The 26,666-nt window shown below is 33.3% G+C and overlaps 1 protein-coding gene across 5 annotated transcripts in view; it reads right to left on the bottom strand.

The window, feature by feature from the left end:
- Positions 1 to 1,403: 1,403 nt before the first annotated feature.
- The window catches only part of HNRNPLL (heterogeneous nuclear ribonucleoprotein L like), a 38,202-nt gene continuing 12,939 nt past the window's right edge, over positions 1,404 to 26,666 (bottom strand). Inside the window, exons 3-13 of one of the 5 annotated variants that reach the window (XM_081483245.1) lie at positions 22,104 to 22,341; positions 20,598 to 20,683; positions 18,739 to 18,835; positions 18,577 to 18,649; positions 14,244 to 14,315; positions 9,775 to 9,992; positions 6,879 to 7,000; positions 6,201 to 6,402; positions 5,476 to 5,533; positions 5,287 to 5,385; positions 1,404 to 2,451 (exon numbers count right to left, since the gene is read on the bottom strand). In XM_081483245.1, coding sequence (XP_081339371.1) covers positions 2,396 to 2,451; positions 5,287 to 5,385; positions 5,476 to 5,533; positions 6,201 to 6,402; positions 6,879 to 7,000; positions 9,775 to 9,992; positions 14,244 to 14,315; positions 18,577 to 18,649; positions 18,739 to 18,835; positions 20,598 to 20,683; positions 22,104 to 22,341 — 1,321 coding nt within the window. In that variant the 3' untranslated portion in view covers positions 1,404 to 2,395. Of the gene's footprint in view, positions 2,452 to 5,286; positions 5,386 to 5,475; positions 5,534 to 6,200; positions 6,403 to 6,437; positions 6,502 to 6,878; positions 7,001 to 9,774; positions 9,993 to 14,243; positions 14,316 to 18,576; positions 18,650 to 18,738; positions 18,841 to 20,597; positions 20,684 to 22,103; positions 22,342 to 26,666 lie in introns of all 5 variants that reach the window. The other 4 variants (XM_081483247.1, XM_081483244.1, XM_081483248.1 and 1 more) reach the window with 4 other exon arrangements.

The following is a 26,666-nucleotide window of genomic DNA, read 5'->3' as shown; positions in this document are numbered from 1 at the left end:
TTTAAAAGGCAGCTTATATTCCATAACTCACTTCTAAGAAAGATTTATTATCAAATGTTTCATGGGATTTGGCTATCGAATGGAATTTCAGTATTAAAAAAATAAACTCAAAGCTACTATTTCTTTTTTAAAAATATTTATTTGGCTGCATCAGGTCTTAGTTGTGGCATGTGGGATCTAGTATCCTGACCAGGGATTGAACCCAGGCATTGGGAGCACTGAGTCTTTGCCACTGGACTACCAGGTAAGTCCCCAAGCTACTATTTCTTTAAAAAGCAGCTGTAGAACCTGCTCTTTCATGTTTTCTTAAAAGTTGAAAGATCACGAAGGCAAGACTGTTGTTAAGGCCAAGGAAAGAGGCTGTGTTGCCAAAGCGTACACAGTGGTGAAACCCAAGTAAACTGTCAGAAACACTACTGACAGCAACAGAAGAGGACTGACATACCAGTGCATAAATCAGCAAGGTCCAGCCTACCACCCCAATTACATCTGAAGAATCTACTTGTCACTTTGGTGGGGAGAAAGCATTAAAAAGAATTCACATGTAAAATCGATACTACTTAAAGCACATATAAATTAAGCCTTGTCAACCATCCACAGGTTTGTCTCCTAAAATCTTAGGCACAAAATATCTGTAACACTGACATCCATCTTAATTTTCAGAGGGCAAGGGAAGGAGACAACTATTACATAAACTCACAAGTTACCTTTTAAAATTAAGACATCTCAATTTTACAACAAATGTAGAAAAGTATTTATAGAAGAGGGAAAAAAGAAGCTTCGTTTATTGTAAAGTCAGGTAAACTTATGTATACAGCCCAGTACCATACATTTACAGAAGTTCATTCCCAGGTTACCTTCAACATAACTTACTGCGTTCCATGATGAGGGTCTAAAATACTATATTGAATTTAAAACTTCCAGATCTAGGGGGCTAAAGGGACATTAGTCCACTGTTGTCAAAATGCAATGAGAAATGTTAATGTATGCTTAATTTCCATCGAAACTTTCTTTTCAACAGCTCTTAAAACTTTTTTAAACCCCTGCATCATTTCTAAAAGGATTAAGGCAAACTGCTCTTTTGTTAAAATTCAAAATAAAGCTTTTTCAAAAGATCTAAATGGAACTTCTATATACAAATTTGTTTAAAACTCTCAGGATCAAGAGATTCGCTACTGCCAACTATAGATTTCATAGTTATTCAAGATAGATAAAAACATATTCTCCCTTCTATTAAAGATGAAAATAAAATGCCTGCATCAGTTTTCTATTATTAAAAAGCTGTGAACCTGGTAACAGATGTGTTATAGTACAGTCTCTCAATACCATGCTTAGTCCTTACATCTTACTTGCCTATGTATAAGATATGTTTTGTTCCTTAAAAAAAAAAAAAACAGATCCAGTGGGAGAAAGAATGTTTAATAAACGGTATTGAAACAAATAGCTATCTGTTTGGAATAAAAATAAAATTAGATCCTTATACCTTGTACCATGTAGAAAAATACATATATTACTGATGGATTTCAGAGTAAAAAATAAAAATGCAAATACCCAAAATTCTACATACAAATTTAGGGAGTTAACAGACTCCCTAAAGCCCATCCATGGATCTCAGATTATCTAGAAGAGGAATTGTTAATTATAACTTCTATTAAAATTTCAATGCCAAATACCAGATGTGTTTTCAAGATCAAGTCACATGCAACAAATGAAGATGAACACATTAACTCATTGTTGTAACTTTATAAAATTGCCAAACTGGAACTAGAAACAGAGGCATGTCAATACAAATGGACAATGACTTAAGAAAAAAAAAAATACACCAATTTAAATAAGTTTGAGTGCATACTGTACAAGTGTATCCATGTCTGTTAGTCTTTCAGAAATATAAAATCAGCTAAATCTGTAGTACTTAAAATTTAACATATGCAATGTTATTCTCAAACTTGATTAAAATACTTAATAAATACATGTTTAATATGAATAACTGCAACATACTTAAACATCTAAACATATAATAGGAATTCTATAATATTAAAATGCAATACTTTCACCTGCATTAATTTCATACACAATGGAAAAATACTTGCAGATAATTAGCATTAAGAATGCAAATATATTTTCACTGTAGAAGAAAAATAAGATTAGAAATCATATATTTGTATAATCTACAAGAAAGCTGTAGATAGTCTACATTATGATATTCTATGTTAAAATGAAAGCAATATTTAAGTTTACAACAAATTTACTCAAGGCAAAATATTTATTACAGAACAGAATCTTAAATCAAAGCAAGGCAACATTAGATTAACCATCTTAGTTTCTTTTTTAAATGAAGTGTAGCTTTAAAATTGTAATAAAGGTAAAACATAAATTCTAACATGCTCGTCTCTTCTTATAAATGGGATGATGTAGAAAAGCAAAGCTTCAATGTATAGGGATTGGAACCATCTGTAAAATTAAAAAACAAAAGTTAACAGTTTCCTTCATCAAACTTTCATAATAAAGTTGAATTAGCAGAGTAAATTATTTCACTTTTTTATAGTATTTGAAGAAGGAAAATTTCTATGTAAGGTAAGGAGAAGATTACTTTCATTCATACCTACTAGCAGGTGAGCTAAATGAAGGCTGGAATGTTGTCCATTTTACATTCCTGTTGTTCTAAACATCATTTGACACATAGGATGCACTCATAAATTTTTTTTTTTTAGTGAGTTAATCATTATAGATAAACAGCATCAGGATTAGGCTTCTCTAAGTCCATTTGCAAAACTAACTTTGCAGAAAATATCACCAATGGTAATCACTCTATAAAAGTTAATTCAAATATAGTTTGGGAAATGGAATAAGACTGGAATGTAAAAGAAGATATCAATGAGCTGAAAAAGTTCTGAGAGAGTTAAGTATTAAATCTGATCAACAGGGCATATGTTTTTAAATTGCTGAAGAAAAGAAGGGGTGGTATAATACACAAAAATACTTTCATTTTATACATTCTTTAACTTTTCAGAACAAGCACAGATTGTTCTTCATCAAGCTGATTATGCAAAGAAATAATTATATTATCTTAATGTACTAGAATTTTAGTGTTAAAAAAATTCCTATAAAAGTACATACATCAGCAACTATTAGCAAGACACTGCAGAAAATTCAAAAAAAAAACCTCCCTGTCTTCAAGGAGTTTACAATTCATATACTATATTTTGAATATATCTCAAGTATGCACATAAAATCTTTTAAAATCTTCCATCAAAAATTTAGCCTATTTATTTTTGTGACTAAGGTAACATGAGAGGAGGTATTCCTACTTATTAACTTTTTACTAAGAAAATTTTCAATCATGAAAATATATATGGATCAGTATAATGAACACCCACAAAGCTTCATTAACTGTCAACATCTGGCAGGCTTATTTCATCTACCTACTCTCCATACGCTTTTGGGGTGCTGGAATATTTTAAAGCAAATCCTAGATATGTTACTCCATCCATAAATACTTCAGTGTGTATTCTTCTTCCCCCCACTACCATTCACCATCACTCCTAATAAAACTGGTATTAGTTATTCTCCTATTATTTATTTAGAAAGATAACGTTTCAACACCCTATAGATCAGGAGCTAAGTAAATTAACACAGCACAAAGCTTCAAAAGTTAAATACTTGTGTATTCTTTGCACTGTAAAAAAGAGGCCATTTACCATCATAAAGAGAGTGACACTATATTTGATACAAATTAAAATAATGTGGGATACCATTTTTCATCTATCATATTGGTAAAAATTGAGAGTCTGACAACACTCAGCATCAGTATGAGTGTTGGGCAGTGGGCATTTTCATACACCACAGGTAGTAAAGTAAACTCATGTAACCTTTTCCAAGGACAATCTAGCAACATTTACCAAAATATAAACCTTTATGCTCTCTATGAGGAAACTGCCCTACAAATATAAAACATGCAACTATTGGATGTTTATTATAGTAATAGAAAAAACACGATTAGAAACAAGCAGTATTCGTCACAGGGGAAATGGATAAATCAAGTAAATTGTGATACATCACTACTAAAAACAGCTACTCTGTGGGGAAAAAAGGGGGGGGTAGCTTTACACGTGCTTATACAGAAACAGTTCCAAGACATATTAAGTGAAAACAGCAAGGCACATAACAGTATGTATAGAAGAACCATTTTGTGTAAGTTTTAAAAAGGTAGATATATATATACTGGGGAGGAAGAATAAAAGGAAAACAGAGAGGTTAGGGGTTATAGAAAGCTTTAACTTTCATTTTGTACCAGTATGTACCATTTGAGTTTTTTAACCGTATATATTTATTGTTTTCTTCTAAAAACATCAACTGGATTTATGGAAGTCAGTCTCCAAGCAGGCCCCAACGCTCTGTACCTCCTCATATTCACAGCCCTGTATAGCCTCCTCCTACACTGTATCACAGTTGGTTGGTGTGACCATAAGATTACAGCATAAGTGATAGCATGGCACTTCCACTAATAGGTTATGAAAGGCACTGTGCCTTCTGTTTTGTTGGTCTTTTGCTTTCATCTCTCTCTCACTCATTCAAAAGGCAAAAGAGCTACCATGAAATGGCCAACGTGGTTTGACTGTCCCTACAAAGAAACACACAAGTGAGCATGGAACTGGATTATCCAGCCCCCAGTCATAAGACTTAAAATGAGTGCAGTCTTATGAGACCAGAGCCAGAACCACGCAGCTGAACTGTATACAGATTACTGATCCTCAGAAACAGTAAGATAAATCAAGGTTTGCTGTTTTAAGCTGCTAAATGTTGTGATAATCTGTTACATAGCAAAAGATCACCAATATACGAATTATGAGGGTTGTGGAATTTATATTGCTCAGTCACTTCAGTCGTGTCCAACTCTCTGCGACCCCATAGACCATGGCCTGCCAGGCTCCTCAGTCCATGGGATTCTCCAGGCAAGAATACTGGAGTGGGTTGCCAGTTGCTTCTCCAGTGATAAAGTATGAAGTGAGTGAAGTGAGTGGAATGAAGTCGCTCAGTCGTGTCCGACTCTTTGCGACCCCATGGGCTGTAGCCTACCAGGCTCCTCTGTCCATGGGATTTTCTAGGCAAGAGTACTGGAGTGGGTTGCCATTGCCTTCTCCGGTGGAATTTATATGCCTTTTTAAAATTCGAACTTTTATATTATATTATACTATATTAAAAAAAACTAATAAATGCTATCTTTAAATTATCATCAATGTTCTGACAGTAACTCCCACTGAATAATTATGACACAATTTTACTTACTCGGAACTCTTATCTGATAGTGATTTAGTGCCGTGAGGGCTTCTACTGCATCAGTTTTGCATTCCCATTCTAAAAGCCCAGAAAGTGTTTTGGCAGAAGCTAAAACAAAACAAAGAAACACAAATCCACTTGTTAATTGCTTATCATCAAATTAACCTGGAAACTTGAAAACAGGGAATGTGCACTTACGTTTTGCATCAAACACTTTATATTTGATGAATGTAAGAACTTCATGGTCATTACACAACTGTCAAAGAAATGTGAAACTCCATTAAAAAAGGCCACAATAATATTCCTGCCTTTTTTGCCCCCTCCTCCAGAAAGTAAACTTTATGGTAGCATTTAAAGTTTTGAGTATGGCATGAATGAATTAAACCAAATGTTTTTAGATTAATAAGCTACATGAGAAAATCAATTAAAATGGTGATATCCTATAAACTATGTATATAATTTTAGTGCTATACAATAAAGCCAAGACTTGTAACTGAAACATATGTTCTCATAGCTGACCAGGGTTTAATTGAGTACCTAAGGTGGGGAATGGTGTTCTGGAAAAATCAACTCTTTTCTGAAGCACTTCCTGCAGTTAGGGGAAAATATCAAGTTCTGTTATGGGTGAGATTTAAGGACATGGTAAAAGAACCTTATAAACGCAGGACTAAGCATACCTCATTCTAATTCCAACTCTCAAAAATATTGAGCCACAAAACAACAGAAGACCAATGAAGGATGGAGGCCAGAAAAGTATAATGGTCAAAGAATTAACTGTATTAAGTACCAAATAAGTAAAAAAAATACCAATAATATCAAAAGCAGAAGATAAACAGTGAGAGACTTTAAAATGATGTTAAAACATCACATATTTTAAAATAAGAAACAGGAACATTCTACACAGTTTACATGTCAGTGCCTACCTTTGTGAAGGTCTCTTCTGTGACACACAGTGGAACATTATAGTAGTGCAGCACACAGGAGGGCGGCTGGATGATATTCTTAGATGCTTGGCCAGCACTTGTAAAACGATTATTTTTGCTCATTGCAAAATCCTTGTAGCTACTTGTACCGTCCTCCAGCTCAAATATTTGACTTGGAACAACTGAATGTTGTTTAGACACGCTAAAGATTAGAAATCAAAGAGGTATAGAACATACCTTTGTTAGATGAAAGCAGCAAGTTGGCAGTCTCAAACTGTTAACATGTATGCCTGCATCAATCCTAACAAAAAAGGCATATGCAGCTATTTAAATACACTTTAAATATTTACTATTCACTATTTTTAACATTTACGTGATATTTAAATTTAGTTTGAGTTATAATCAATAGCTCTTACACTTAGAAAAACCTACTGAATATATTTTCATATTAGAAAACAAAAAATTGCTCATTTTAACATTTTGCTTTGATTATAAAACTATGTATAAGTAATACACAAAATCTAAATTATATGATCTCAAGTGTCTAAAATGACACCATTATAGCTGCTAGTTTCAGATGTGCCCTCAGTTACATTATAATATTCTGAAATGGAAATTAATGTCTCCAATAAAAAGGATAAATGTTTTTTAAATTTACCACTTAAGATAAATAATTACCAAACATTAAGTCTTTTTCCAAACAATTTGACATTGTTAAGATGTGTGACAGCTCTTTCCACAGCATACTCATCGCCCATTTCTACCAGTGCTGTACCAGGAATGGTCTTCATAAATTTTACCTGTAAGTACAAAATCCCCAAAAGGTGAACATTTAATTCCCTTTAACAGTAACAGAATTTCTAAAAGACATTATAAGTGGTTGATGTCAAGTAAAGAAGAACACCTAGAATCTTAACTTTATTCTGCTCTTCTATTAGACACTCTTAACTCTTATCAAAATGCAATAGTTTAAAACAGAAGACTACAATTCTATTGTATAACAAACTGAAGAAGAGCACAGGCTTACCCTGACTCTGTTATTTATTAACTGTGTGATGTAGGGCAATTCACTTCTCTGAGCCACAGATTTCCTTCTAAAATGGAGACAATGATAACATTTGGCAGAACTCATCAATATTTATTCATCCAATAGATATTTATTAAGTACCTAATATGTTTTAATAATTATGCACTGTACTATGTACTGGGAATTTAATGGCAAACATAACAGACATGATCTTTTTTTTTTAAAGACATGTTCTTCTTAAAGCTTATGTTCAAGTAGGAAGGTCAGAAATGTTAAAGTAAATAATAATTACCAACTATTCAGCGTGCTGTTTATTGCCTTAGTAACAAACAAGATACTGTATGAGAAGTAATACAAAATGCCCTTGAGATAGCATTTTCAGTAGGAAGGCTTGGGCAAGGTAGGGGCAGTTTAAAAAATAGGAAATACACGTTTTCATGACATCTTTGAGAGAAGCCATATTTATCCTCTTATATTATTCCAGTTTTAGTATATAACGTTATAAGGGTTAGATGGGATAAAGTATGACTATCTTTCAGCATAGTGCCTATGCCTTGGAAAGTCCCTAAATATCTATTAAGTATTACTAACATTAATAACGTATTAAGCACAGTTCTAACCTGTTAACCTCAAGGAATAGTGAGAGAGTACTTACACAACAAATTGCAATGTAGCATTTATATCTATCACTGCAACTATCAATTTTAATAGGCTATCCTAGTATTTTTATACTACACCTGTACTTGAACACAACTCAGTTGTAGTGGGACTTTTCAGTTTTATTTGAAATCAATTGTCTTCCTGTGGGCAAAATTTCTCTCCCTTGATTTAATCCAATAACATTTCTACAAATGTAATAGTGACCAAATATGTATGTGAAGTATGTAGTTCAACTGGTAAATCTCAAAAAAAAAAGAAGAAACTAACCATATATAGATCTTTAAAGGACTATAATGGCTTAAAAATGTATCATTTAAAATTCTTAATTTTTTGAGATGTGGAGAGAGACCAGAATTGTTCAAATAACATACAGAAAATTTTATTTTTATTATAAAGTGATTTGGATTTCTAAATGAGACAATAGTTCACAACACAAAAAACAATGCTCCAAAAATGTTGATTAAATTGCCTGATTCCAGTTGTCTACAAATGTGAAAAGCACAAACAGAAAAGTAACACTATGTAAAGAAGGTTAAAATACACATTAGAGCATATCAGTTATAAATTATGCAGTTTCTGGACCTTAACAGAACACCCAGATGTATAAGATAAACGTGTATATGAAAAACTCTGAACTACTTTTCTCAATGCTGCTAAATCTGTTCCATGTATTCTTGGCTAGTTATACAAGCAGAAATATCCCTTATGTTACCCCATAAACCAAATATGGAATTTTCTTTTTTTCTTTTTCTCTTTCACGTAGTCAAATAGGTAGCGGAACCTTTTTCAGAGATGTTCCAAGTTGCTGTCTCAGATCAAGGAGGCTTTAGAATTAATGAACTAAGAACTCAGAGTACCAATTCCATGCCCCCACACACACACTTATGACTCACACACTGTACTTTCTTTTATTGCTGTGAAAACAATACTAAAATCACTTACAACAACAGGAAGAAACAACATACTATAGCACTGAAACTCAAATTAGCAAATGTATCAAACAACTGGTAAGAAGACTACCGATCATTTCCCCAGTTAAATTTTCCATGATTCTTTCAAAAATAGTTTAGAACATACTTTGTGACAGGGACTCTTCTAAGTGTTTGTGAGATATCAGTAAAACATCATGGATCTGGGGAAAGTACAGAGTTATCTGGTGAAAATAAAGTTCAATGAAGTTTTAAAGCTCTTCAAAACATGTGAAATTTAAATGTTTCACTACTTTTTGAGTATAAAGGCTCCAGACAGAAAGTATTGGACACAGTCTATCAACATGGGTCAGTTTCAAATACTGATTTGAGGTAAAAGCATATTGTCCTGCAGAAGATACTAGCACTCTAGCATCTGGGAGGCAGATATATCAATTTAGAACTCTCCTAAAATTCATAGACAGCCAAGTCCTGAGACATGTTTATGTAGACCAAGCTCTAAGAAAGTAACTGCTCTTTCAAAATTCCACAGTTCAATATGTTAAATACCAGAATATATCTAAAGTAATTTTAAAAGTATAGGCTTTACGCCTATAATATGCTAGTAACTGATTAAACTACTTACCATTTTATACTTCTATTTATATTAGTAATTTACTCTGCTATTCAGCAGAAACTAACACAACATTGTAAAGCAACTATACTTCAATAAAAATAGAAAAATATTTTTAGTACCAACACTACTCTGATCACTAACCAACAAAAAACAATTCCTAAATTTCTACCTAATGAATTTTTAACTTATATGGATCACTACTGAAAGAACTTTCATTTTCTTAAATATGAGAAGACACATATATCTGCAGCCTTTTCAGATTTTCCTATTATATATCCTAGCAAAAGAAGTTAATATAAAATGAAACTTTAAAAAATAATTTCTTAAAAAAATGAAACTTACCTTCTCAATATTTCCATATAAGCAGAACAGGTTAAAGACTCTTGAACAATTCATTTTTAGTTGATGTAATCCACTAACCATTACAACTGAACCAGAAGGATTTCCTCCATGCATGTAAGAGGAAGAGGCCTGTGGTAATGGATAGGCAACAAGCTCAGGTGTATCTCGAGAGCCCATTCTGTAACGACTCGGTAAAGGTAATAATGGACCATGGGATCCTATGAAAAACAAAACAAAATAAAACTTTAGCAGACACACTTCACCACACACAAAAACAAACTCTTATTAGCTAGGGTGATACATATCCAAGGACAACTCAAATGTATGAATATTCAAACATAACCTGTGGGAATTAACAAAAATCTGTATTTATTTGCACCAGATCCAATATACACTGACCTGCACACACCTGCATGCACCAGGATTTAAGTTCTTATTTTTTAAAAAAGTGATTTTAACAAAAAAGTAAGATCAGGCTATGGATGGATGAAAAGGAATCAGTGTAAAACTTTGGGCCACTATATATAAATTATACATCAAACTCAAAAAAAACCTGCCAACATCTTTTGGAGGATGGAATAATACAATAAAATCTTCAGTGAAATCTATATACAGATAACACCTTTATTCCACTAAGAAGCTGTCCCCTTGAATATATTTTACTATTAATGTACTTTCAGGCTAGTATTGTATTCTCCTGATTATAATTTAGGAAACAAAAACCCTAGATTTAGTTAATAACCCCCCCACATTCACTCAGAGGTTATCATTATTCAGCAACTTCCATTTTTTGAAACATCAAGAATCCAAAAGAAGATAATGCTTGAATATCTGAATCTGCTGTCACAGAAACACACACAAAACTATGCCTCTCATTCTGAGAATCTTTACTAAGAATCAACTAGCTAACTCTAGAGTAGCTCTAAGTAACTTCAATTTACTCCATTTTCCCATCCATAAAAGATTAGAAGCAACAGGAAAAACAAAGCTAGAGTGAATGGAATAGACGGGAATGAAGGAGTCCAGAGAAACTGTGATACTAAAAGTTGGTAGAGGGCACATTTACAGCAGGAAGAAGAGGGGCGTAAGAACTGAGAACAAGAACTAAGATGGAGAGATGTAACTCAAAAATGTAAACTCACACATCTTAGTGCTCCTGAAGTGAAGTGAAGTGTTAGTCACTCAATCGTGCCCAACTCTTTGCAACCCCATGGACTGCAGCCCACCCCTGTCCATGGGATTTTCCAGGCAAGATACTGGAGTGGGTAGCCATTTCCTTCTCCAGGGGATCTTCCTGACCCAGGGATTGAACCTGGGTCTCCTGCACTGCAGGCTGATTCTTTACCGACTGAGTTGAGTCAGTGATTATAGAAGCATACTCTGGGGTGCATATAACCATTTTCCTACTGTGCAAGAAACCAATCCAAAAACCCAAGTCCTTCCCTCATTTTTCAAGAAATAAAGAATATGTAATGCTACTGGCTTTTACTTTTATGTAAGACTAAGGAACACTTGTCATCTACTGAGTGAGTTACTAACAACTACTATATTTTGGTATTATAGCACATTATTACAGCTTATGTGGATTCAATATTCAATATTCTAAATACAGCTGCCATTCATAACAACACAGAAATACTATCACTGAGCACATGTAAATATAGTGTAAATTCTGGCAATTTTATGGAGGCATACTTTATCAATATATCATCATCAGTGTTGCCTTAAATTGGTCAAGGTTTTCAACTGCTCTTACTGTCGATAATCTAGTTTATCAAAACAATCAATACAGCTCATGGTGACTTACTTGTTAAGTAATTATCTGTATTTCGGCCTCTAATTTAGACTATTATACATATTGTGGTGTTAAATATGAATTATTCTTACCCTTACTGCAAAAATGCACATGTATTTTATACTCCACCCAGCCCTTCCCCTAATACTACCATTTGCTTGTACAGTAATGACACTACACTATTATGACTAAATTTTTTCACAGAAAGTGGGAAAATGTACGTTAGATGGGTAGTGGAAACTTCCACTCCGCTGAAGTTGACCAAGGTCCAAAAACTCTAGATCCAATGCCATAGGTAACAAATTCAGTGCAAAAGATTATCTGATGTTTGTAATGACACTGAGTCATCAAGATTAAAGTATGCTATATACACTATTTAAATCATTATTTATATTAAGAAGATTAAAAACAAGTCTCTTAAAAGCTTTCTAAATAATTCATGCAAAAAGTATTGCTGCTTCTGTTTTAAAAAAATTCATTTATATGGGAAAATGCTTCATAAATGGCATTTTGAACACTTTGAAGGCCTTCCTCATCTTCAATACTTTAAAATCTGTACATTATTTTTTGCCACTCTTCAAGTATGAGGGCTTCTACCAGTTCATCTCACATGGCTGGACTTTCCAAATCAAGATTTAAAGAATTCTGGAAGCACAGATTTATACTGCTATAATAAACTAGTGAACAAGTTTAATCTATTAAATAAACCTTTTCCTTTATTTTTTCACATACTATTATAAAGGAAAAGTCACCTATGATATGACACCAAAATGCAAATGAATCTGCTTTGCTGAACTGCTGATCTGAAGGGACACAGCTATGATTTGAAGCATTTTTAAAAAAGGCTCAATATCACGAGCACTGACTCCCATCTTTGCTTTTACCCCAGTTTCTTCATGCTACTTCTCTCTTCAGTCAATCCTGATTGATCATTATCTCCTATCGTCTATCCTGCTTACTTCCCTAGGAAAATAGAGCAAACCTTCCTCTGAGACAAATGTTTCAATACACAGCTCAGAGCAGGTGCCCCTACACAAACCCACCACAACCATCCTTCTTCAGCAGGACTCTTCAGAACCTGAACGATCCCTATTTAACAAACGTCATTCCAAAGAGTTTTGCATCTCTCTTTAAGCTTATATCTTAAAATTTATACACACACACTCTTAGGGCATGAAACCAACAGAGAATTTCACAACAGGCTTTCAGAAAATATAAAGTTCTTCTAGGGCACATAACATATTCTTATTAACGTAATTTTCATGTATTTTATTAAGTGAAGACAAACCTGAAAAGCCACATTGAGAAAATGGTTTGTGTCATCATTACTGTAGTACTTTGTCCTTCATTTATATGCTCACAGATTTTTTCTAACTCCCTCTTGGCAGAATATTTAACCAATTTTTGGCCTTAAACCGACTGCCATGACATATTTACATAATCTACAACTATACTACAAACTTTGATGAGCCATTCTTTTGAAACCCTCCATTATACAACGCACAGTAAAATTCCTAATAAGGGTTCTTACTGAAGGATCTGAACTACTTGTATGACCATATTAATATTTACTGTTAAAGAAACAACTAAGAAAAATGATCAAGGAACACACTATAATGACTGTAGTAAGATTTTCACTTTATACTACACTTACTGTTTTGATATAACGTATTGTTTCAAAATCTCTTCTGCAATACAGACTACCATAGAAACTTTAACAATTAGACACAAACACACACACTTAATTGATTCCTGGAGTTCAAAAATAGACACTAGGGATTAAGCTAAAACTCACAGCAAAGAATGGTCATCAAATATGTACACTATTTGAAAACATCTCAAACAACAGGAAACACTGGTGGCTTTTCAATAATGAATCCCAAGAACACAACATAGCAATTCCTGTTTTCTACCACTTCTAATAGTAGTGCTAATTTTACTTCAACTTTAAACCACAGAATAGGTGGGGTCAATAACTACTGCTAGAAACCAAAAAAATATTTAAAAACACAGAACTTAGAACCAGTCTAAACTTTTATCAACAATTCTCAACATCTACTTATAAAGACAACAGCCAGATACCTAACTTTTTCCTGGGGAAGATTATTAATCTAGGTTTCATAATCTTAATTTATCAACATAGCAAACATTAAAATTAAGAAGTTAAAAAAAAAAAAAAGAACTAAATACAAATTTAACCAAAGATGAAGTACCAAGTATAAAACTAAAAGAATTAGAGATCTAACCAAAATCATGTTTCCTTTTCAACAAATACCCCATTCGCTCTGCCTTTTATTACTCTAAATTCCTCTTTGCTCACAACTGCTGGATTGGAAGAAAATATACTTATTCAGCTATACTTCTTTTTGGTCTTCTAACAGTCTGGCGCTCATAACTAATCAAAACCAAAACAAAACAAAATATAACAGTAAAAAAGCTTTCAATCCCAAACAAGAGCTCTCATTTATCCCAAAGATTATGTGATATAACAACTGCCTAAGAAAACAAAGGATTTTGGACAACTCCTTTGGAGTATATTAATAAGGGACTGATCCCATAAACCAAGTCAAGTGAGCAGAAAAAAAAGAGACAAGAGTTGTGCCATTCTTCATCAGAAATGCAAAAATTCTAAGAGTTTGTCTATACTACCTTCCTTCTGCCTTGACAAACTTACCATAGCCATCATGTCTAAACGAAGAAGGGTGTTCTCCCAAAATGGCTTGTCTCTGGCGACCCTTTCCTCTATCTGACACAAAAGTAGAAACATGGTTTTAACAATTTTGACTCAAGTACTTAACAGAGTTCTCACATGGGAAACACCCATTCAAAACATCCATTACAATTCATAAGAGAAATGTGATTCCTGGTTAATGTTAAACATCCATTCATATCCAATTTAAATACAAACACCAGAAGTTTAAGAAAATAATTCTATCTAACAAATTCCACTTAACTTGAAAATATCTTTTTGGCAAACGCCAAATACAATCACACTTTCGAATTTAAGGAAAGAATGGATACTTTTCAGAAAGTGAGGTACACAATGCTAAAGCTTGACACTGTACAGAAGTTTTTTACCAATACATGTCTTTAAAACAAGCTTTAAGTGCAGTACTTTTGAAAGACAGTACCTGATGCATACTATTAGCTTCAACAGCAACACATTTTCAAAGTGGGCTTCTTTCAAGAAGTTCAGCATAAGCCAACAACAACCTGTATTACATGGTTTCACAATCAGTAAACACAGAGTATTTTGTATGTATATACACATATTTACAAACACCTACTGACTTGAGAGCTGGAAATTTTCACATCACTGGCCCATACTGTATCATGGATTGGCCATCGTCTATAGACCTTAACACCAGGCAGAACTAGGAACACCCCCAAAGCTTAAATATGCCAAGTTAAAACTAACCAAGGGGGCTACATTATTGGACGAGAGTACTACAATACTCCTAAAGGTAATTTTTATGCTAACTACATCTTTAGGGGAGGCATGCCAATTTCCTCAAATCTAAGATAGCAATAAAAAAAATTACTTCTAAGTTTCTAAAATAGTACTTCCTATGTTAGTAAACTTTAAAAATCATTGTGTAATATTTTGAGAAAGTTTGCTGATCAAACTATGGTGTTCAGTAAGATTTTCTTTTTTTTTTTTAAGTGAATCTTAAAGAGTCTAGTCATTCTTTGAAAATTCAAAGAGAAAGGCTTTCTACATATCCTTAGTCACCTAAACAAATGAGGTTAATGGGAGATGAGAAATACTTTAATTTTCACTTCATGCTACAGAAGTATTGTTTTAATTACCTATTTCAAGTTATCACAGCATTGAAAGGGACCTAGGAGGTCATCTAGTTCAACTTTTATTCAGTGTATAAATTCTCTTTATATCATCCCTGAGACTATCAATTGGGACCACCTAGCCTCTGCTGACCCAACTCTGGTAACAAGGTACTCATTACTTTCCCTTACATTTTCAGTTAGTCCTAAATCATGAAAAAAATAATTTCTATATTATATAGAAATTTGTCCTCTAAATATATTCTACTCCATTTAGGGCCTCACAGCCTTACTCAATACTTAAGTCTTTCTCCAAAAGCTCTTTCAAATGCTTAGAAGTTATTATGATTCTCTCCATACTCGCAAAGTCATTTATTTCTCCTCCAATCTAAACACTCACAGTTCCTTCTTCCCAGTATTATCATTTAAGTCTCACTCTATCAATCCAGTCTGCTATTCCACTCTGCTAACATTCCTCTGCTCAAGAATGCAACCAAATGCTAAATGTAAGTGCTTATCTGATCTAAGAATCTTAAACCAAAACCATCATAAAGTCTTCATGGCTTAGTTTTACTGACAGTTAACTGTGTGCTATGAAAGAAAGAGCACTGAATTGGGAATCAATTAATATTTCAACTTAACCACTAATTTGCTATATAATCATAGAAACAATCTTTATGTATAAAATGAAGGAGTTAGAGTAGATGATCTCTAAGGTATCTTTCAGCCAAACATTGTCATTATTTCTCCTTAGTAATTTCTCTTCAATAATTGGAAGAATGCACTACCTAACATGAGGTCATATAAAGTAGTATGAGGAAGAGTCAAACACTGAATTTGTCAATGTATAAACAGTGGTTTGTACACTTTCATGGATTCAGTCTGAAATCTGATGGAAGCTGTGGACCTTTTTTCCCCCAAAAGATGCACACACACACACAAGTTTTGCTTAACATTTCTGGGATTCTCTGGAGTCTAGGCTAAGAATTCTTTGCACCAAAATGTAAACTGACCCGAAAAGAACTTTTTGAAATGAGGTTATATTTATAAAGTCACTCTTGTTTTTGGTAGAAAAAGTTACAATTCAATATCAACTTGAATGGAAGCTGAAGTCACTACAAAAACAAAAATAAACTGCTATATGATATTTGCTGTACAGACAAATATCTATCTGTAAGGAATCAGAAAACAAGAATTTTTTCCCTTTGAAAGTATAAACAGCTAACTGTTTTACCTCCTTTAATTATATTTCCCTATTTAAATTTCTATCTTACATTTCTAAACTTTCCTGACCATAATTTCTTGTATAAAAATCTAATCTAAGCTGGCTTTTGTAAAACTCAGCTCTTTTAAAAGAACAGAAATAAACACTACTAAAATAAGAAGGATGTCCATAAATATTTTAAGAAACATTAAGAGAAAAGTAACCAAACTAACTATTTCAAATGAGTTTAGAAAAAAACAAAACTGAATGTTCAGTAACTGTAACTTGACAGAAGTGAGAGATTTCTCATCAACCACTTGTTCTGTTGTTTGAGTACTAAGGCTTTGTTTTTCAATACTATTCAACCGTACCAAGCCTAGGCCAAGCAGATTTCTGTGAGTAGTAAAAAATGTGGGGTCCAGCCTAAGCTGCATTATCAAACAAACTTGTTTCCAACCCCATGCATAAGGCAAGATGATCTCCTGAGAACTAAGAATTAAAGGGGTCAATCACCAAAAAGTCCTAAATATTTGAACATGCAAAGGATCACCACATTGTCTCATTTTTTTTTTTTTTGGCAAGAGTATATGCACTATGGAGTTCCTACTGACCAAGATATTTTGGATGCATAAAAATTTTTCCTAGTTTATTGACTTCTACAGATAACACTCATCTTGGTGAGGTTTCCCAACACGTGGTTCAAACACTGATATTGTAGTTGAGATGTAGCCAATACTGCAGCCCCCTTGTTTTTACAAGATCCACATTTTGATTTGTATATTCCAGAATTGCCACACAGTCAGTTGAACAATTTTATCATTCAAATCTATGCTCATGAAATCTAGCATTCATAAGCTATAGGTGAAAATGCATCTCAAATGAAATGCTCCTATTTTCAGATTTATAAAGTTTAAATATATTCTACCTTGAACAGACATGGTACTTTCACCTACATTTGAAAGGTCAAAATTTCTAGTTACACAAATTAACATGAATGATAATCTTAAATTATTACAAAAAGTGACAACTTATAAACAGCCACTTTACAAAAATCAAACCACACAGAAAATCTTCTTTTACATATAATGCATGTTTTCATTATTATGTTATTCAATGTCCACAATTGAGGAAAACAAAAACAAAAAAGTAAACTTAGGTGCAGCAAGTATGCATCTATTTCTTTTATCTTTAATATCTGTGTGGATTGGTTGAGCATTATAATTCCCAAGACCTGTAGATAGCTCTATTAAGGATTATATCCTCTATTAAGGATTCAATTAACAATTTGAATCTAAGCTGCTAACAGTTACAGCAATGGGCATTAAGATTTACAACATTGTAGATAAAATGTAGTATCCGTCAGTGAAAAGTTTTAAATTCTACAACTGAAACCTTAAGGGAAATCAAACCAATATATACATACAACTTGAATAAATGGGCACAGTCTATCATGGTATTCATCCCATGCAAGTCTGAAGTACTGTTAAGTGTCCTCCTTTAAAAACTTGGGGTGATGGTGCATGCAGTATGCAGTCAAGGTGAATTGCAAGTCTGAGTTTTTCAGAGGGCTTTTTGCTGATGCCGATGTTGTGCATGATGAAGTGTAGAGTCAGCCTGCTGGAGTCCTCTATCCTTCTTAATGCCTCGTCCAGCTTGGGGGGAAAGTCCTTTCCATAGAGAAGCAGTGTGCAAGTTTGAAGTTTGTAAGGAATATTCTGAATCAGTTTCCTCTCCTCCAAAGAGAGAGAGCTGCTTGGAGAAATGCAAGTCCTTGAACTGCGGGCGTGCCTGTATGTGTGGGCTCCTTGTTGAACTAAATATAAGTTAACTCAGTACATACCAGAAGGGGGCACTAATGTTCAAGGTTCTTTTCCAGCATTACAAGGCCTTTTGCAACAAAAGCTTCACCAACAAGGTTTTCATTTGAATGAACTAGCTCATGTCAGGAAAAAGGAATCTAACTGCATGTAAAAATTTGACAGCAGATGTCAAGTACATCTAAAATGCATAAAATACTTACCTCGTCTTCCCAAATATGGTTTAGTGTAGTCCCAACTGTCATTGTCATTCCTGATAACATTTAGGCGAGTTGGCTGTTAAGATTAAAAAGAAAGGAAGTTCAAACTGTGTATCCAAAGCATAAATAACTTCTTTGGCAAAGTGTTGAAAAAAAAATATTTACCCTTGCATATTCAATTTTTAGTGTGCAACATCCAGCATATATATCCGCTCCATTGAGAGCTGCTTTAGCTTTCTGGGCACAAAGGACTGATTCAAACATAAGCTCTATTAAGGAAATTTGGTTTAAAGTGTCCAAAATTTATCATTATTCACTCCCCAAGAAGTAGACTGAAAAAAGTCAGAAATAACTTACTTCTGAAAATGCTTTATGAAATAAAATTTCTAACAATTTTTAGCACAAGAATTTATTTTTAAGATCAAGGGTACCAAAGAAAACATAATGCAACCAAAATATGTACATTAATCCTTCTAGGTCATCAGAATAGGTCATCAGAAATACTTTATAAATTGGGGAGTGGGAGGAGGAAAATGGAGCATGCTCATTCCCTATCAAAGGCCAGCTTGCTATGCTATCTTTTTGTTTCGATTTTTGAAGCTTTTAAACTTTTATTTTATATACAAAGAGCTAGTATTATTTCTGCATAAGTTAGATGTCTGACTCATTGGAAAAGACCCTGACGCTGAGAAAGACTGAAGGCAGGAGGAGAAGGGGATGACAGAGGATGAGATGGTTGGTTGGATGGCATCACCGACTTGATGGACATGAGTTTGAGCGAGCTCCGGGAACTGGTGATGGACAGGGAAGCCTGGCGTGCTGCTGTCCATAGGTCGCAAAGAATCAGACACAACTGAATGACTGAACTGAAGTTAGATGTGCTGGATGATCCATCCAAGGAAGTTCACTTAGTCAACTTAATGAAGCCAATGTCTTTCGCATACCGGTGGAAACACTGGCAGCACATATAGAGGCCATATTTCCAGATCAGACCATGCTGGTTTGAGCCAACTGAGCAAGAGCAAGAACCCTTCTTTCTCTCTTTTTACAGCTTGCTATCTTGAAATAGGAAATACTGTACTCTCAAAGTAGGAAGAAGAGATAATTTTGTTAGGCAGTCCAGTGATTAGGAATCCACACTTTTACTGCCAAGGGTGAAAGTGCAATTCTTGGTTCAAGAACTAAGATCCTGCAAGCCACAGAGCAAGGTCAAAAAAATAAAGTAGGAATAATATTACAAAGAATAGACATAATAACAAAGGAAATACTTGATTTTTATATATTTCTGAGAAGGTTGAGTTTATAATCTTTATCCTCATTTTACTGGCCTTTACAAATTTACTTTAAGTTTCTTTTTTTAAAAAAATCAAACCACAAAAGTGGTAATAAAAAAAAAAGCAAAAATACCTTGCCAGAGTAATATATATAATCTATATTACCATTATATATCCTTACTTTTTTCTATGCATATACATGTACACATAGGTTAGGGTTTTATGAGTTTTTTAAATTATTTTTTAATGGGCTTGTACTATATGTACAGCTTGCTCGTTTTACTCAATGTATAACAAATTTAACATAGAAAAGTAGGTCTTACATAAACCATGATCATTTAAAAGATTCAATGAAAAAAGGAAAGAAACATTCTACTGATTCCAATGTTTTGATACTTCCAAACTATTTTAAAGAAATTCAGAAAAGTCCATTTGAGATAAATTTCAAAAAGGTACAAGTATACATATAATCAAACAGTGCTATTTTTTTTCTCCATTAAAAAAGCAAAGCAAACTGTAAGATGAACCACTGGATTACTTTACGGGAAGCACTGGATTACTTTATAGTAGAAGTTATTAAAACTAGTAAAATTCTCTGTGAGTACTGCAGTTTTGTTTTTAAACCTAAGACAACTAGATGGTGGGGGATAATAAACCCTACTTGTCTCAAATTTATTAAGCAGGAAAAAGTAAGATCTATATTACACAGCATTCATACACATCAATAAAAAATTTACAAATAAAGGATATTCAACCATTGCTTGTATCCCATTTCTCTTGAATATAACAATACGCTGCACTTTTCCAACAGGATTGCATACAGTATATAAAACATCCTAGGAAGGAAAGAAAACGACTTCATCACATCTTATATTCAGAAATATAATAAAGCTAAACTCTATTTTGTTTAACAACAACAACAACAAAAAAAGCCTGTCATGATGTCATTTCTATTAAGCACTAAATTAAACTTTTAAAAACTGTTACACTGTAATAAATCTAAAGCTATTTCTTCACCTACACAATATACTCACATTAGAGAACTTAAAATGAAACATTTGAAAAGCATTACTACTTATAATCTCCTAAATGAATCCTCAAATTTTTATTTTAAGTACCTAAAAGAATCTCTAGTAATACAATTAATAAACTAAAGCTGTAATCAATTACATTTTTTCCCAAATGTGACTCTGAAATGTTTAATATTATAATCACTTAAATTACAATAAAAAATATTTATTAAAGAGTAGGAGTAGTACAACTCAGTATTTATTGTCAAGGACAATGGCTATAGATAAAAGACCCAGGGAAGATCATTTATGAAGAGTTAAATTTCACCAAACAAGATGCCTGAATCTAAGAGAGAACCCTAAATACCCACTTGGGAACAATTCTTCAACTTTCAAATTTTTTGAGTACCTACAATTAGAGAGCCACATCATTAGGTAACTAAGAATATAATAAACAAATCATAGTACTTGTACTAGTTATATTCTTTTTCCCAAAACACCAAATACTGTAAATATATTAATGGTGTTTATTAATAAGTCTATACAGATCACAAAAGTAAATAGATACAGTATCTATCTAAATTTACATAGTATCTAATGCTTTAAAAGTTTATGTTCAAATATGATATACTCTTACTAGAAATCATACTAAATGAAGCTCCTCTTATGATATTTTATTCATTACAAAAATCAAATGTCTTTATTGCTAGTTTATTACTAAACAGCCTGCAATTATTATAAAGTAGAAAACTCAACTGGTTCAGGACATGAATCCTTTCAAAATTCTAACATTACTTTTTTAAAGAGTGAAGAAGAGAAGTTTTTAACAAGCTAAATCTAAACAGTTTATAACGATAAATACATCTTACTGTACCACAGGATTCTGTCACTACCTAGTAGATGCTCTTAATGTATGTGCTGGCATATGAGTGACAGCCATTTCTTGGATCATTTCCAACAAGTCTGTCTATACTTTACTATCAGAAAAAGAGTTAACAGTGAGAGTAGTAAAAAAAAGTAATGTGCCTATTTAACTGTGCTCCTCATCTTTTTACAACTTCAGTGCTCACCACGTCTTGGTTCATTAAACTTGACAGTCAAAACTAAGATTACTTTTAATAATTCTTTTTTTTTTAAACCCACTATTTTCAAATATCTATATGGCAATGAAGAAAACTACAGGTTAGTCACCTAAGGCAAATTCCAAAATCACTTTTAATTTAGTCTGTCTTACTAAAATACATACCACCGTAATTGGATAAAGAGGATTCTGAATTGACAGCAGAAGAACTTTGTTGCCTCCTGATGGATCATCAGTATTTCCTGGCCGAGTGATCCTTTTGCTTGTAGAATAGTTGAAAAAAGCCTGCTGACCAGCTATGTACACAGGTTCATCTGCAGCAAACGTCACACATTCTTTGGCACTATCTATGTTCTCAAATTCCACCAGAGCCTGCCGTTTAAATGGCATCATCATCACATAGCTGAAAGGAAGATAGGGAAAGAATATCTTAATATAGCAAGTTCAATTAACATCATTTTTCTCAAGTAAAAGCAGACTTTAATTAAAAATGTCTCAAATCATACAGGCTAGTAGTCTTCACTACCTACACCCAGTGTTAGTAAACTCTTAAATTATCCAAATAAATTGTGGTATACCAGGTAGATGGTATATGTCTGAAAGCTTCTCTTGTGATTAAAAGCTTTTATGTACCCCACGCCCTCCTCAAGCACAATTCTGTTATCAGTTACTAATAATCCCATCCAGTTTATTCCTCAGGCTGCCACTTATAAGCAGCATTAGAAAATATCTAGATACAGAAATAAACAGAGAAACAAGATCTTATAGGAACTATAATCAACATCCTGTAATAAATCATAATGGAAAAAAATATGAAAAAGATGATGTATAACTGAGCCACTCTGCTATACAGCAGAAATTAACACAACAGTGTACATCAAATATGCCTCAATAAAATTAAAAAAAAAATCAACAGAGATAAAAATCAACAAAAGGTTAGCAGATGGGACCCCTCAGCAACAGAAACTACCACCTCAAATGAATTTTTCCAAATAAGAGCCACACTAAGAAATGACTACTGTCATTCATCTTACCAAAAACAAAAAATGAAAAGATGAAGCAACTAGAGATGAAACTTCATACAATAATTTCCTCTAAAATTCTTATATTTTTAAAAATTAAAGAATCCATAAAATGACAGTCACTGAATATGGTAATCATGGATGTAATATGGGCAAGAGAGTATTTACTTTTCACTGTATGTTCTTCAGGAAGAAGAATATATTGTAATACATGAAGTGAAAATAAAGAAATGAAGGAAGGGGACTTCCTTGGTGGCACGGTGGGTAAGAATCCACCTGCCAAGGCAAGGAACACAGGTTCAGTCCCTGGTCCGGGAAGATACCACATGTCACAGGGCAACTAAGCCTATGAGCCACAACTACTGACTGAGCCAGTGCTCTAGAGCCTGGGAGCTGCAACTACTGAATCCCTGTGCTACAACTACTGAAGTCTACTCTCCCTAGAGCCAGAAAGTTACAACTATTGAAGCCTGTGGACCTAGAGCCTGTGCTCCATAACAAGAGAAGCCACTGCAATGAGAAGCCCGTGTACTGCAACTAGAGAAGAGCCCCCACTCACTGCAACTAGAGAAAGCTTGTGTGCAGCAATAAGATCCAATGCAGTCAAAAACAAATAAAGCAGTGTGTACATGTTGAAAAAAACTAGAAATGAAGGGAGGTTAGCAAGAAATCAGAACACATGGATAAGAACAGAGATCCATGTCCTCTATTCACAGAAACAAGGGCCTTAAAAATATTTTTAAATACAATCAATGTGCTTTTTTTAAGAGCAGAAGGCCAGAGAAATAACATGAGGTCAGGTACTCAGTGACAGCCCTGCTTCTCAATCAGATATCCAGGAACTAACTACACTTCAAAAACTGGCAAGTGGTTTCTTAGTAAGAAACAGACCACTTTGTAGCCTGGCAAATTATGTAATTTCTTAATAATTTCAGCTTCCTCCTTTATACAACTGGGAGCACGGCTGTCAAGATTACAGTTCCTGCATACAAATTGTTTGCCTTGCCTCATTCATCTTTACATCCTCAGCATCTAGAAACAAAGAGCCTGGCACATGACAGGTATTCAATCAATACTTGTCGGGGTCTAGGAGGTTTATTAGCTTTCAGCCCACATCATTCAAAACTGAAGAATAAAACACAGGAACAGTAACACCTGGGATTTGTTTTACCAACTATAAATGCAAGATACAAATTTCAGGAGAGAAACATTCCTTTTAGAAACTCAAACTCCTAGCTGAGGTTCTAAAGTTTTGTACACAAAAAAATAGAAAACACCAGAATTAGGTCTATGCTAAAGAAGTTTAAGAATAATAAATATTCTCCCTCTCACAAATCCAAGTTGGTTTAAAGCTAAGTGGTATCACCAAGTAAATATGTTAATAATGTCCTTTGGGTCTTTGGAAACACAGAAAAATCATAAAGGTTCAAAAAATAAATTCTTTATTGGCCTATTATAAAAGATTTATCTGTTTGTAGAAAAAAAAAAAAATGCTTTCTATAGCTACAATAAGAAGTAAGTTAGAAGTACAGAGTTAAATGTTACACAGGTTACCTAGGAAAAAGTAGCATCATATAAAGACAAGAAATGGAAAATTAGAATGTCACAGGCATTTTATAATTCACTTAAATTCTGGGGCACATAATTAAAAAAAAAATTCAAAGTACTAATATGAGAAAGACTGGAAGACCAAAGAGAGAAAAAATAAAAAGTCCAAGAAATATGGTAGAGTAGGTATATTCAACTTATAGCTTAAAACATGCTTACTAATTTTTAAATAAAACCAAAAGGAAGCAAGAGATTTACTACATAAATCAGGTCTCAAAAGTTTTGTTTTAAAATTCAAACTGGTATAGCTAATCACTACCTAGTATTCTTTCCTTTAATGAAGGAGAGAAGGGAGGAAAAGAGATTTGTAAGGATATATTTTTAAATATTCTTTTGATTAAATAAAGACAAAAAAATAGCAATTATCCGACTTATTTTTAACATCTTCTTATAGTTTCTTCTGAACTTCTTTCCTATACATCTAGTTTTTAAGTATAAACTTACTATATATTGAACTTGGTGACTCATTTAATACAAGCAATTTCTGTATAATCTTTATAATCTGCCCTCACATATACCACCAAATAAATAAACAAACAAACAAATATGCAAAGTTTCTATAAATGTGACATTTTGAAGCAAACACTTACTCCTCATAGGAGGCTATTCAAACTTCTTTCGCCTTTGGTAACAGCTACCTCTTACTCAAGATCATTTCACACAACTGAAACTCCTATTGTACATATTTATGCCAATTAAGCTCTTAATTATACACTAATTTGTTCCAATTATTTCACGACTTTTCTATCCACACAACTACAAATCTTGAGGGCAGAACAATGTACTATGCAAATTAACTAAATAAAATTCATATATGGAACACATTACCATAGACTAAATATCAAACAGTATAGAGTCTAAAAATGGACAAGCCACTCAAAAGTAATTCAAATTAATCACAACCTTAAACAAACAGTCCTATTTCTTTAATCCCCAACATCCAGGTCATGGTCATAATTGACATCAAAATATCAATATAGTTATTATTTCCCTAAAGTTCCCAACTTCATTTGCTCAACTTGTTTTCTGACAATGCTTCAGTGTTTCTTGGCTGTAAAAAAATAACTTAAAAAGCCCTAAATATATAAGAACAGAAGAAAATAAAAATCCAGAGATAACCTCATTGTCTTATGGAGTCTCCTTATAACTCCATGAGACAATACACCACCTGGAAGTGGTGACTGGGAGAATCAATGCCAACATGCAAGTCTAAGTATCGTCTAAGGAGTCGGCTTCAACACTATGTAACTCTCCAGACAAACTTAACTTCCAATATCCACTCCAAATGACTAAGAAGTGATAGAGTCATCTTAGTGATACTTCAAGAAATGGACTTTTATTTATGCCCATGTGGTTTTCCAATTTGTACCTCCAACAATAAACAAAATGTTAACAGTGGTTTCTGAGGTCCATAAGTTAAGGGAAATAAGTTTGCTAAGTCATCCACCTCTCAATGAGGTCACCAAAGAAATTAAAATGCCATGATGGAAGGTATCACCCAACACTACTAATGCTCCTTTGAAAAAATGATTCCTCTCTGTTGGAATCTCTGATCTCTCCCTCACCATCTTCTTTCAATACTCAAAACTCCACATAAATTTTTATAAAATTGAAGCAGTCAAATGATCTCAGCAAATATATTGAAATTTCTCTCCTGTTTATATATTATGACTTAGTCTGCATAGTCTCTGTTGCCTATAACAAAAACCCCAAATGTATTCATCAATGGAAAAAAAGAGTAATAAATTCTATATTATCCATACTTAAGAAAAGAACAGCCAAGCATATTCCAATTTAGAAAGAATTTTTTTAAGTGTCTATTTTTGGCAGCAGATTCATTTTTCAAATCACATTTTTCATGTAAGTCAGTATTCTTAAGTATATACCAGCTGTAAAGGAAAAGCATGAGTGAATACCAAACACAAAATGAAGATAAGCTAGGATAAAACACTGACCACTCATGATATCACAGCAACTCACACTAAGCAATTAATGCCTACCCTTAGTCTACCCACTTTTCATTGCCAATTAATTCCTAAATAGTTCAAAACAAACTAAAACAAAAAAGAAAATCAGTATTTAAGTACCACTATTTGAA

This window comes from Giraffa tippelskirchi, chromosome 4, assembly GCF_054371585.1.
Source record: "Giraffa tippelskirchi isolate mGirTip1 chromosome 4, T2T-mGirTip1v1.2.pri, whole genome shotgun sequence".
Classification (NCBI taxonomy): domain Eukaryota; kingdom Metazoa; phylum Chordata; class Mammalia; order Artiodactyla; family Giraffidae; genus Giraffa; species Giraffa tippelskirchi.
The sequence above is the reverse complement of the archived record's forward strand: the minus strand, read 5'-3'. Positions and strand labels throughout refer to the sequence as shown.